General features: G+C 33.5%; 1 protein-coding gene across 1 annotated transcript; it reads left to right on the top strand.

The window, feature by feature from the left end:
* The first annotated feature begins 1474 nt into the window (after nucleotides 1-1474).
* On the top strand, nucleotides 1475-9845 carry LOC104880238 (disease resistance protein SUMM2). Its single transcript, XM_019221989.2, has 2 exons — nucleotides 1475-4510; nucleotides 4644-9845. The coding sequence occupies exon 2, from the start codon at nucleotides 6927-6929 to the stop codon at nucleotides 9657-9659; it is 2733 nt and encodes a 910-aa protein (XP_019077534.1). The 5' UTR covers nucleotides 1475-4510; nucleotides 4644-6926; the 3' UTR covers nucleotides 9660-9845.
* The last annotated feature ends 4930 nt before the right edge of the window (nucleotides 9846-14775 follow it).

Consider the following 14775-nt stretch of genomic DNA (forward strand, 5'->3'; position numbering starts at 1 on the left):
ATAAATGGATGGTTGATTGCAGTTGTGGAGCCAAGGATGATGATGGGGAGAGAATGTCGCCCCATGACTGGTGTGGTGTGTGGAACCACAGTTGGTGTACTGAGATTTTAGACTATTGCAGTCCTTGCAAGGTTCATTTTTTGGAGATGGCTAACCTCATGTATCTTGGCTAAGATGTACTATTCCGCTTCACTCAATCATAAGAATTTGAGGTAAGGTTCCTTGTAAAATCTCCAGTATACACCTATTAATAACAGAGAACCAGGTCGCCTGTGCTTGGAGCTAATGCACCAACTTCTTATCAGTTGGAGTTACGCCAAGCATCAGGTAATCCCAAATAGGATCCAGCCAAATGGCCTCTTATGCCTCAATATTGGCCACATCTATGCTATGCAACTCCATAATGGGCTATTCAAGGTATTGAACAGGAATTGTTTAGGCTTCTCGGGTATGTATAGATGCTACTAAACTGGTGTGGGCATCTGCCTAGTCTGTTTTCTTCTCATGACACTAATCCAATTTCCCAATGCTCAAACTTGTTGAGTTTTCACTCATCCCTTGCCTCATATTCTGTAGCGACCTGGTTTAACACAAGCTGGGAATCGGTCCTACTAGCCAGAAGAAGACGAAATCCTAGACCAGGCAGAGTCCGACTATCAGTGCCTCATACTGGACTTCGTTATTGGAGGTGACAAGCCTTAACCCCCTGTTGGGCAAATGTAACACGACTCTGGCTCTAGACCCCTTATGCATAGCTGACTAGTCAATGGAAGAGGGTCTTCCATTTCTTCAGGTTTACGAAGGAAGGTTTGCATACAGTCCTAAATTCACTCCATTCAATAGCCCACTTCGCTAATCTACCAGATAGGTTGGGTTTGCGCAAAATTCCCCATAGGGGCTGGTCGGTCAGCACATTCAAGGTATGGGGTTGGAAATAAGGCCAAAGCTTCTGGGTGGTTGTCCGGAGCAATACCACAATCTTCTCGTATTTAGAGTAGCAGGTTTATGCATCCATAAATACTTTGCTCATGTAGAAAAACTAGACTCTCTTGCTTAGCATTTGTATAATCGAGAAACACAATTATTAAAAAGATATAAAAATTGGTAGGCCAATATGCTTTCAGACCTTTCAGAAAAATTGATAGCTCGACGAACCTCAATGCTAAAGTCGTTCAGACAAGATATCGCACCGGATACCACTCACTAGACTAAACCCAAAAGTCGTCGTGGGCTCATCCTTCCGAGGCAAGTTAGGTGATACGGTCCTAACAACCCGGGCGCTTGGTCGGTGCCCCATCCCATCACATGGGTAAGCTAGAGTGTGGCTTGTTGTGTCTAATGATGTGAATATTCCCATTCCCAAATTGCTTCTTCAAACAAATTAACTTTACGTAAATGAAATATTCCTCCATATATTGCAAACAAACAAAGCAAAAGAGAGTGGTTGTATCGATTGTTGCACTTTCAACCATAAATCAGGAATGTGGCTGGATCCCATATCTTCCATCACAAGCATTTCATACTCCTTCCCCAAGCAAAAAAATCAATTTGATGACTCACCTTCAGTTCCTCTCTCTCACCTTCCATATTCATATCCTTCACTTCCTCTGTTTCTCTAGGTGAGTTTTTATGTTTGGGCCTCAGCAGCAGACAGTCCAGTAGGCCTCCGTTATCCTCCATTCTCGTAATGCAAACGGTGGTAATGTATTTCACCTTTTTTAACGGTATTTTTCATTAAATTTTGCGTTGTAAAAAGTCATGTTGCTTGATGCACTCATGCACACAGCCACCAGGTCCAGTATCATCAATCCTTGTTTCTTTCTTGTTTGGTTTGGGAGATTTTTGTTTCTTTCCAACATGTGGAGAAGTCGGAAGTTAGGAATGGAAAAGAACCGCTAGGAAGTTCTCCATTTTTTGGCAAAGAAGATTGGTCTTGGTATGGGTCAGTGGAATTCATGAGGGGAATTGGAAAGACTCCCAAAAGTGCAAAGATTTGAAGAGAAATTTTCAAAATGCAAATATATTAATTTAATTATTTGCATTTTATTTTAGATTTTTCTTCAATTTTTGCTCTTCTGATTGGAGTTCCTCCCTTCTGCTAAATATATGTTGCATGACAAAAAGACAACTGCTTCATCTAAATTAAAATTCTTTGAATGAACTAAACAAAACTGACCTTACCAAAAGCAATCTTCTTTCCAGAGAAAGAGGGTTTCTAGCCTTCTTGATATCCATGTAATTTTCATTCCTCCATGTGTTGGAAAGAAACAAAAATCTCCGGAGTTCTAACCTATCGGCTGAAGAAATAGAAAAAGAAAAAGAAAAAACCAAAGATTGGTGCTATAATCGTTGCAGGTGTACAAATGAATCAAGGATTTTTGAATCCGTTTGATAGTGATTTTAAAAAACGTTTTCAATATTTCTAATACTTAAAAAAAAGTATCATTCATGTGTTAGAAAAACTAGAAATATTTTATAAAATCACTGTCAAACACACTCTTCTTTTGGTTTATGATTTCACAATTAACAAATTAATGCTTATTTATTTGTAAAATATAGAGTATAATCCCTATACTATCCTTAGATTTGGACTTGGATTGAGACCCTGATTAGACTTGAATAACATTGATGAAAAACCGTAAATGTTTAATCTCGGATTGAAAATGCTTCGAACTTATTCTTAAATTTTTGAAAGTTTGAAGAGCTTTTTAAATCCTTGATACTTAAAGTTTGAAAATACTTCGAATTTATGTTGAAAGCTTGAAGAACTTCTTAAATCTTTGATACTTATGGAGGTTATTGAATCCTCAAGGCCTAATTAAACTTGTTTTAGAGCATTCCAATGTTTGAATAACTTTATTAATTAATTACATTGATTCTTTTTGAATCCTTGAGACTCTTAGTTTGAAAGTTTACAAGTGTCTTGTAAAAGCACGGGTTGAGAAATCCTTTTCGGTATTATCTCTTAATTTTTAAGAGATATTATTATTATTGTGTGAAAATAATCCAAAATTAATTAATTAATTAATTAATAATTATATTTTTACAATTATAAAAACTAGTTAATTTATTTTTCTTTGATGAGAATACTAATATTTTTGGTATGCCCCATTTAGCATATTTTCTTATCTTGTTAAATACATGAATTGCACTCGATAATAAATTAGTGAGTAAATTTTACGGCTCTACAAATACCCCTTTCAAAAATTTGTTCACATACACAATTTTATAACATTCTAAGTATTTACTTGATACTTGTAATCAATGTAAATGTGGTTTCACTTATTTTTCAAGAAATTTGTTCCTGCAAGGTGGAGAATGGTTTCCTCATTGCCTCCCAAAAACCTAATCCTTTCTTTTAAGTAATGAATATTTGGGTAAATGTTGGCTTTGTTTCCCTTGCCCTCAGCTTTAAGTTGTATCAATTAATGTATAAATATTATTTGAATTACAATTATCCTAAATTATATAGTCTAATAAGTAATAAAATATGTCAATAAAAATGTTTTTCTACATTTTTTTTGCTTCAAATATTTTTTTTTATTTTGAAAAAATACATAAAGTATTGAGCTTGTTAAGCATTTTTTTAATTTTTTTTTCAAGTTTTACTCACTTATTATTAAAACGAGAGAATATTCATTAACATAAGTTTAATTTAATAGACAACTTCTTATAATTGATTTGAAAAAATGAATGCAATATTTTCCACTTATGAGGTTTAGAGTCTATCATATTTTTTAAAAGTGTTTTTAGTTTTAAAAACATTTTTAAAGTAAAAAATAGGTATTTGGTGATATTTTGAAAAACACTTAAGAGGTGTTCCTTTTAATAAAAAAAAATACTTCAAAATTTTTAATATATTCTTAAAATACCATTTTCCACTATCCTCTATTTCTCTTTCACTCTTTACTTCGTTCTCACTCTCCTCTTCCTTTTTCACTTTCTCTTTCATAAAAATAATTTCTAATTTCTTTTAACAATATAAATATTTATATATTTTTTTTAATAAAATTTTTTGGTTTATTATAATTTTTTTTAATAAATAACCCTTTTTAGTAATTTATTATTATTAAAAGTGTTTGATATATTATCAAAAAATACTTCCACTAAAAACAATGCAGGGTTGTTAATATACTTCCAATTTCCAAATACAATATATACTTTAGAATATCGGTCTTAATTTTTATTAATGATAAATTAGATATAGTTACTTTTACTAGATGTTAATCAAACGTTATAAAATAAGAGAATACTTTTACTAAAAATACTAGCCTCCACTGAAAATACTTCAAGAAGAAGCGCAATCTTATATGACATGTTTATGCCCCAAATATTTCGGTCAATTTATATTCAAAACTGTGAATCAATGGAAGAAGTTAAGTAATGAGTCTGGGGTCCTAGGAATCAAAGAAGGCTGGGATGTGGAGGAGTGGCGGTGCTTCTCTTCAACCCCACTGATCTCCTTCCCCAATCTTCTCTCAGCATCCTTGGCCTTTACTTTCCATCTCAGGTATTTTCCTTACCTCTTTCTTTTTCTTCCTTCTTCATTTTTAAGTTTCATATAGAATCAAATTTCCTGCTTTTCCCAGAAAATTTCTTTCTTTTCACCAGTCCTTACTTTGAATTGGTGGTTTTTATGACAGGACCATTAGAAGTGGCAATTTTTGGAATGGTAGAAATCCAAAGCCCACCAAGTTTCTCCATCTTCAACTTCTAGCTTGTTTTAATTTTAAGAAAATTTTGATGTCTTTTGTAAGTTATAATATCAATTGGGTTGATAACTTGTTTGTTCTTTGATGTAGACTATTTTTTAACGTTGATGCATGCAAGAATACTTAAAATATTCTACATATCTTGATGCTACATGGCTATTGGATCAAACCACGTTTGATTACTAATTACAGTAAAAGGAGTCCAGATTTCCCTAGCCAGTTGTATCTCCATCTCCCCCTGCCTTGACTGCAACTGCCATTGAAATCTGTAGAAGGGGAATCAGAATCTAATTTCTTCTTCTTATATCCATCTCTACCAGATGTGGTGAGACCATAGGGTGTGAGAGGAGAAGAGGGCTTAGAGGGGGTTTCCATCTGTCTGCAAGCGAGGTTTTGTTATTGTTTTTTTCCTAATGTTTGGGTATGTTATGGTGTTTGTTGATGCCTTATTTGGCTATTTCTAAGTAGAGCTTTTATCCAGAGAAGCAAATATTGACCAGAAGGATTAATCTACATGGTGGGTGAAGCTCAAAGCTCCCTTCTCCTCCATTTCTGATCAAGTAAAACAAGGGTAAACTGAAAAGAAAATCCAAACAAGCAAAAGAATCTAAAATGACAAGCACTTGAGTCAAGAGAAACCATTAGAGCCTGTTACTTTTGAAGGCCAATCATTATTTCACTCTAGAACTGCACCCATGTTAGAATTTTGACCAAAGTTCTTAGCACGGAAGCCAAATTTCTTTACATGAAGATTAAGCAAAGCTGGTTTATTGCCCTCTTCAAGTACCCGTAAAAATAACAATGTTTTCTGACATCTGTTTGTTCAAAGAATGATGTTCAGCCTTCTCCGTTTCTATATTGATGCTGCACCAGCAAATGATGAAGCCAAATCAAGGTCATTGGGAGTAGGATTGGAAGAAGTCATTCAACAAAAGAAAGTCAATCAACAGAGAAACCAAAAAGAAGGGATGAAGCAACAGAATCAATCTCATTTGGAAAAGGATGGTAAGAAGCTCAGAGTTGAAAACAGCATAGTTTTCACAAATAAATACATCTACAACTGCAGGGAAGAAACAGAGAAGCAAAAACATAACTGTTTTACATCAAAGAGAGACCTAAAATTCAAGGAGGAAAGGGTGAAAATGAAATCACATTGTTTTGAGATAAGTAGGGGGAGCAGAGGAAGTGGACTGACTTTGGAGGTAATTACTAGACATGACTCCTATTACCAAAACAATGTTTTTCTTTGAAGAATTTTTGTTTCTTCTTGACGATGATCATAGCTTCCAGGCAGAAGAAAGAAAAAAGAATCTTTCCCAAATAAATTTTCAGTTCTAACCAAAATTCATCTACTCTCAAACGTTATCACCTGTTCCAGTTTTACTTCTAGTTTTGTCATGTCACCAGGAATCATGAAGAATAGAAACCCATCAATTTTTTTATCTTGAAATGGACCCCAAGTGTAGAAAAGAAATTAGTTGGATCATAAAGAATAAGATGATTGCAAATTGATGGAACCAAAATGATTCTTGGAGTGTACAGGGAGTAGCACTTTTATCTGGAAACAGAAAGACAGGATATTGGATGGATGACATTAACTTCATAATCCAGAGTTGAAATAAGGCATGGTTTTGGAGCATCATTGTGCTTAACTGGAAAGAAGAGTCAGAAAAATAAAGGCAAAGAGATGAAGTTAAAGCTGAGAGTGAGAAAAAGCAAAAGGCTTATTAATTTATGTATGCTATTTTTCTTTCTTAATCAACTACTGGCCCATGATTAATGATGATCTCAAAGGTAGGCTTTTGATAAGGAGCTGCAGACTCATCAAACAGCAAAGAAGACGCAAAGGGCTTGAGCTTAAGGATGGGTGAAAGCTTAAGCATTGATGCTAAACTCTTCATACTGCTCCTTATCTTGCAGTGCAGTTCTTGGAATAAATAAATAAATAAAAACCTCTATTATTAACGAAGAACCATACCTTGATCTTGGATGGAGGGAAACTCCTCTTATTCCTTCATGGCTCATGGAAGCATGGAATCCATAAGTACTTAATTGTTCATAAAAGCATGGAAGTTCATTAAATTTGAACTTCTTTCCCTCTCCAGGCTCATACATACTCTTTTGACCTTCTCTGAATCCCATCTCCCCTTCTCTTATCACCTCTTTTTGGCTGAATTTCAACCCTTGTTTGTGTGATATCCTAAGAGACGTGCCATGGATTGTCTGGGCTCACTCTTAGGAATTGCCCCCTGCTTGTGTGATTACGCTGCCAAGCATTCAGTTTACATCTGCGATCTGGAAGATAATCTTGAGGTATTGAGAAATGCAATGGTGGAACTGAAGAATGTAAGTGAAGATGTGAAGAGAAGGGTTGATCTTGAAGAGCAGCAACAGATGAGGCGTAGAAGTGAAGTAGATGGCTGGCTCCAAAGAGTAGAAGAAATGGAGAATGAAGTTACTGAAATTCTGCAAGAAGGTGATGAAGAAATCCAGAAGAAATGTCTGGGATGTTGTCCCAGGAAATGCTGTTTGGCATATGAGCTTGGAAAGATTGTGATAAAAAAGATCAGTGAGGTGACTGAACAAATGAACAAAGGGCATTTTGACGCTGTGGCAGACAGAATGCCTCCAGCTTCAGTGGATGAACTGCCAATGGAGAACACTGTGGGCTTAGATTTTATGTATGAGAAAGTCTGTGGCTACCTTCAAGATGAACAAGTAGAAATTATTGGACTATATGGAATGGGGGGTGTTGGAAAGACCACCCTCTTAAAGAAAATCAATAATTATTTCCTGACAACAAATCATAATTTTGTAGTGATATGGGTTGTTGTATCCAAGTCTGCAAGCATAGAAAAAGTTCAGGAAATAATTCGAAACAAGCTACAAATTCCAGATGACAAATGGAAAAGCAGAAGCAGCAAGGATGATAAAGCCATGGAAATATGGAAGGTTTTGAAAACAAAGAAGTTTGTGTTGTTATTGGACGATATCTGGGAGCGTCTTGATCTCTTACAAATGGGGGTTTCTCTTCAAGATGATCAAAATAAGTCCAAGATAATATTCACAACCCGATCCGAGGATCTGTGCCACCAGATGAAAGCGCAGAAGAGGATCAAAGTGGAGTGCTTGGCACCAGAAGAAGCCCTGGCTTTATTCCAGGAGGAGGTGGGAGAAGAATCATTAAATTCTCATCCAGATATAACAAGGCTTGCCAAAGTTGTTGCTGAAGAGTGTAAAGGTTTGCCGCTTGCCCTTATTACCATCGGACGAGCTTTGGCTTCTGCAAAGACTCTCGCACGATGGGAGCAGGCCATAAAAGAACTGAGAAACTTCCCAGCCAAAATTTCAGGTATGAAAGATGAATTGTTTCACCGTTTGAAGTTCAGTTATGATAGTTTGCAAGGTGATACCATCAAATCTTGTTTCTTATATTGTTCAATATTCCCAGAGGACTGTGAAATTAGTAGTAATAAACTGATAGAACTTTGGATTGGGGAGGGGTTCTTAGCTGAAGCAGGGGACATATACGAAGCACGTGTTCTAGGACGTGAACTTATTCAAGTTTTAAAGCTTGCATGTCTGTTGGAGCCTGTAGAAACTCAGGAGTATTGTGTTAAGATGCATGATGTGATCCGTGATATGGCTTTATGGATAAGTTCCGAATTTGGAAGGGAGAAGAATAAAGTTTTGGTATATGATCATGCTGGCTTGTTTGAAGTACAAGAAGTTGCAAGATGGAAGGAAGCTCAGAGGTTGTCACTGTGGAATATAAGTTTCGAGGAAATCAAAGAAGTCAACGAAACCCCAATACCATGCCCCAATCTCCAAACTTTTCTCATAAGAAAATGCAAAGATCTGCATGAATTTCCAACTGGGTTTTTCCAATTCATGCCTGCCATGAGAGTTTTGGACTTGTCAGGAGCTAGTTCAATAACTGAATTGCCTGTTGAGATATACAAACTGGTCTCCTTGGAATATCTTAAACTGTCCCATACTAAAATAACCAAGTTGTTAGGCGATCTCAAGACTTTGAGAAGATTGAGGTGCTTGTTATTGGATAATATGTATTCACTCCGAAAAATTCCATTGGAAGTGATATCAAGCCTTCCATCATTGCAATGGTTCAGTCAATGGTTTAGCATCTACAGTGAGCATTTGCCTAGTGCGTTTGCAGAAGCATTTGCAGGAGATAATGTACTGTTTGATGGAGGTCGTGCCTTGTTGGAAAAGTTGGAAAGCTTGGACCACATGAGTGATATATCCATCAACCTATACACATGCCTCTCCATCAATATATTAAAGGGTTCCCACAAGTTACAGAGATGCATAAGGCGGCTATGCCTCAAAGCCTGCGAAGATTTAACCTCACTTGAGCTATCGTCTTCGTCTTTGAGAAGAATGAAGCACCTGGAAAGCCTTTTTGTGAAAGATTGTCTTCAACTGGAAGTTGTACAAATCAAAGTGGGAAAAGAGGGGAGGCAAGGATCTGACCATAACTTCCCCAACCCAAGCTTAGAAAAATGGTTCCACAGCCTACATGAAGTATGCATTTGGAGGTGTCCAAAATTGTTGGATTTGACATGGCTTATGTATGCTCAGAGCCTTGAATATCTCAATGTTCAGAACTGTGAATCCATGGTACAATTGATAAGCAGTGATGATGCATTTGAAGGAAATCTCAGCCTATTCTCAAGACTCACCTCACTGTTTTTGATCAACCTGCCAAGGCTACAGAGCATCTATTCACTGACCTTGCTCCTTCCATCACTGGAAACAATCTCTGTGATCGATTGTATGATGCTAAGGCGGCTCCCTTTCGATTCAAACACGGCAGCCAACTGTTTAAAGAAAATCAAAGGGAATCAAAGCTGGTGGGATGGCTTGCAGTGGGAGGATGAAACCATCAGGCAGACCTTCACCAAGTATTTTTCAAGATGGCAGTGATTCAAGAAAGGAGACATCATACCAGGCAGCTGAGGTACTGTAGGCAGTGCTACTGCTTATCTGTATATCTGAATGCTATGTGGGCACAGGATCCAAATGTTCCATTACTGGCTATGTGTATATTCACAAAGCAAATCAACTTCCATGTTCCAATTTTCAAGATTTTGCATGAACATTTCCCAATTTTTACAGTTTGTATAATTCATATCAATGTACTTTTTATGTGTGAGATGGAGTACAGAAGGAGGCAATATTTAGAATGGTTTTTTTTTATTAGACAACTGTGAGTTTCATGTTAGGATTGAGCCTTATGGGCCACTATGGTTGGCGCTTAGCACTTCCAAAGGAAAGGCCAGAGGCCCAGGATTGTGGCCTCTCAATCACACCAATTGTTTATTTGTTCCAATAAAGGAGGCATCCTCAGGAATTGAACCTAGAACCAAACCCTTAAGGTCCACCTAAATATCAATCTTGGATTCCATTGATAGAAGTCTATCCAACAACCTTCAGAAAGGGTTGTTTTAAAACCCAGTTGTTGTCAAGGTCTTCGAACAAAGAGTCCTTCACCAACTGAGGCATCACCCAAAGGATATCCAAACTAAGAGAAGGGAAGATACCACCAAATGTGTGGCTTCTGACTATGGGTTAGGATATGGTTGGATTAGTCTTCCTTCAACTGACACAAACTACAATGATTGATTAAACCAACCTCTCCTCTTCAACTAGTCAAATTGCCAAAATATTACTTCATACTACCTTCCAAGCAAACAAACCCATTACATACAACAGTCCTCCAACACCAAATTCCCTTGTAGAAAACACTAAGATAGCTCTAAGAAAAAAAGGGTTAAAAAAGATTTGACAGAGAAATGCTAATTTGGTATACCTAAACAGCAAACAGTATGAAGAGCATGCTCTCACCCCCCACCAGCTGAATGATATAGCAAACATTTCTACCATCTCCTACTCCCAATCATTGAAAGTTGTCTAGAAGCGGGGGGTTTAATCACTTGATTGTTAGGTTGGCAATAGTGCGGACTCCTTGAATTACCAAGTATGGTGAACAAATAAATTTATCAGACAAAAAATCAGAGTTCAAAAACAAAATTATAAAGAAACACTCTAATGCCCTTTACCCAAGCTTCCTGCGTTGATCAAATGATTGCTTTGAAGGGACCTTCAGAAAAGTTATTCCAACCTGGAGCAGGAAGAAACAATCACTGAATAGATTAATATTTTATCTAATGGACAGCCCTCTCCTCTACTTTAACAAAAGTAAAGAAGCTGTCCCAATTAGTTCAAATTTATTTTCCCTTTTTCCCCTGCAACCAAACAGAATGGAAAAAGTGAAAGTTATGTTTTTGGTCTTGAAGAGTAGGTAGAAAAAAAAGGAAAGAAAAATGGTAAAAAAAAAAATCAAATATAATTAAAATTTTATATTTTTAAAAATCATTCAACCTTTATATCCAATTTAAATCTATTTTTTTATTTTCTTTCACTATTTTTTTCTTTTAGCTTTTTCTTTATTTTCTTTTCCTCGTATTTTCTCTTAAATTTTTTGCAGCTAAATATAATTTCAGCATTAAGATAGTGGCTTTGATGTCTTGAATTCAATTTTTTTTCATTTTCTAGACCAGGTGCAATTAGAACATGATTTGCAATTTTCTATCAAATAAATCCCCTAAATTTAGATCGAGAACAAGAAATTATATCGTCAAAGTCATCGTAGTCAAAAACCATTATTAAATTATATCATAAAAGATAAGTTCATTGACATGACACAAATGTTAGTCCTACATGTGTTACATCACAATACTATAAGAATATTATACCTAATTGTTTGTTACACCTCCCGCACAAATCTATTATAACCTATCATGCCAATTTCAAACTACTAAACACATGAAAAACATCATACAAATTGGTCATACTCCACTCACCACCCCTCACAACCCAAGTGGTAAGAAAAATAAATATAAACACAAGAAAATTATTTGTAGAAGAAGACGTATCGTCAACATTACTCTTATATTTATGTATTATATCTTGAAAAAAATAATAAGTTGGTTGAAATTTCAGGACACGTAATGCTTCCCCTCTATGTCATTTTCAACTAAACACACGAAAACACATTGTTATTTCATTATCAAAAGAATTTTAACGAAGCAAGGAAATTCTTTTTTTTTTTTCATATGACATTTTTTTCAAGGTTGGATTGTGTGATGGAATTTTTGAAATAATGGAGGAGAGAAATAAATGAGAAAAAGACGACTAAAAATTTAGTCAACAACTAAAATAAAAATTCAACATTTTTTTAAAAATATTTTTTCAATTTTTAAAATTTGTTAAAGTATAAAAAATTTGATAATATGCAAATCTTTTTAAATAACTTTTGCCATATTTAATTTTATTTTATTTTCTAAAATTCAAATTTTCATTTTTTGAATTAAATTAAATGAAATACTATACTTATTTAAGAGAGTGTATGACTTTGCTTCGTATTAAAGTTAAAAAAAAAATATTTTTAATAAAAAAAATTATTTTAATTTATAAATAAACTAATCTTCACCTATACTTTACCTTCTTGTTGAAGCCAAAAATAAAATATACGAGATGATATGAAACCAGAGTATCATTATTGGCAAGATTGTGTCACTCCATGCTACCAAGGCCATCCATGATTAAGACATGGACATAAAAATTAATAGAGGAGTCATTGTCATGAAATACAGAGGTGGGCTTGACTCTTGAGGGATCAATGCATGTGGGTCATACACAACATGATACCCAACGGGTGACTCCAACCAAGGAGAGCTGGCCAGTGATTTCTCTTCTCAAGTGTTTGCTCATTTTTCTTTATGTGAGAGCACTGGATTGGCTGGCTAAGTAAGAGGACCATATGATGAGCCTAATCATTGGCTTGGAATGTGCTTTATGGGTCAACAACGAAGTATGGGCAAGTTTCATCTTCCACTAGGTCTTGGGTCTTGTCCTGCTTTTTTTCATCTTCTCTTAGGAATTTTACCACGTATTTGTCCAAAGAATAGAGTTTTTTCAAACAAAAATTTAAGGGCAAGTTTGTTAACTCTTTTTAAAAATAATTTTTTGTTTTCCAATGCCAAAAATAAAAAATAAAAATAAATACACCTTTAATAATTAAAAAATAAAAAACTGTTTTATATTCTTAAAAACAAAAGATAGAATGTCTTCAAATAATATTATTTAATTATATAAATATAAAAAATAATATATTATATGTAAAAGTTATTTTTAAAATATGAAAATTAGATTAAAAAATTTCAAGTTTTTAAACAGATATTTGATTTACAAAACATCACATAATATTTTTTTTAAATTGTTATAGAGAATCATTTTTTAAAACGGTTACCAAAAATGTGTAAGGATATTTAGGAATATTCTTAAAAAATGGTTTTATGAGGACAATTTTTTTAATAAAAAATGTTATATTTTATAAAATAAAAGTCTATTTGAAAATGAAAAATATTATTAATCTATTTTTTTTTATGTTTTTAATAAACACCTATTTTCATAATTAGTTTTAAAAAAAATTGTATTTCATCAAATGTGATATGGAGTTTAAAAATTTTCTAAGTATATTCCAAAATGATTTTTCAATCTCTTTTTTATTCTATTTATTTTATTTTATTTTATTTTGAAAAAAATGAAGTATTACATTTTTCCTTTATATATATGTCCATTACTAAAGTTAATAATGAAAAAAGGAATTTTAGTAAAGTCTCGTTTGGAAAAACCCTTTTTTTTTTTTTTGGATTTTATTAAAATTCAAAGTAAAGATAACATACAATCATAAAAGATGGTTTTGGCATTGCCAAAGAAAATAATTTTCTGCATAAGTCAAAAGAGATTTCAATAAAAAATAATATGGAATTTGTTTTTCTATCAAGCTTTTCTTTGAAGCTTTTTTCAATTAAATTTATCCAAATATATTTTCAATCTCTTGTTGATTTTTTAAGCAAAAAAAACAAAACATTTCATTTTCAAGAACTAAACTAAATTATGTATTAGTAACATTTTAATATTTATCATATTTTACCTACTCATACTTAATATTTATTTGAATTTTATATTTTTTTTAAATACTCACAACCTCAAATAGGAAGATATAATAAACCCCTTAAATGAGTATTAATCCTTATATTTTGGATGAGTCCAATAGATGTGGGTTTTTGTTTTAGTCCCAAAAATATCATTTAAGAAAACATAATGTGATACTATTTAGTAATTTTTTAGATGGTAAATCGATAAATTTTGAATATGACAACGTGGAGTAAAAACTATTCATAAAACTCCGTTTAGGGTATTTTGTTGTGATATTATATGTTGGTAATTTTGTTTTTTTTTCTAGGATAGGATTTTTTTTTAAATAGTAATTTACTCTTTATGATCCTTTGAGCTCTTAGCCTATATGTATCCTTTTAAAATGTGTTTTAGGATTTGTTGCTCCCATCCAAAAAGATCATAACTTGTTATACTATTTCCAAAAGTCATCAACAATTCGATTAACGAATTTTGGATTGTTAGAGATACATACATCCCCTCGGATGTTGAGACAAATTCATTAAAGGGCTTGAGATATTCTGTCAAAGACGTAGATCTTAATATAGGTGTTGGAGAGCAAGTTTTAGACAGATTCTATTATGTAAAACTGTGTATTACAATCTTCTAGGTGAGTTTTAAATCTCAAATCTTAAACTTCATGACTTTTTTATTCCACAATTATATAAGAATTTTCCATGGAAAATCTTTTATTTTTATTGTGATTGATTAATATTTTTTCTCAAATAATTAATTAAAATTGAAATATTCAACTCTTATATTAAAATCTTTAAAATTCACCCATTCACCCATTCACCCGTATTTGTGTGTTACTAATAAATTAATTTATATTTAATATTAACTATACGATAAGATTATATAAACCTGCTAAAAAAACAAAAGAGTACCAACTTAAAAAAACTTGATTATTTAATTTTATTTTCCTTTAAAAGAAAATTATTATTAAAAATGTTGATTTTTTTTAGTCATTTATATGGATGCTTAGCCTTGAAGGAAGGAGAATCATTTTTGTTTTGAA

The sequence above is a fragment of the Vitis vinifera genome, chromosome 9 (genome assembly GCF_030704535.1).
Source record: "Vitis vinifera cultivar Pinot Noir 40024 chromosome 9, ASM3070453v1".
NCBI lineage: Eukaryota > Viridiplantae > Streptophyta > Magnoliopsida > Vitales > Vitaceae > Vitis > Vitis vinifera.

Coding starts and splice junctions, on each gene's coding strand:
- LOC104880238 (XM_019221989.2), top strand. CDS start 6,927: ATGGATTGTCTGGGCTCACTCTTAGGAATTGCCCCCTGCTTGTGTGAT.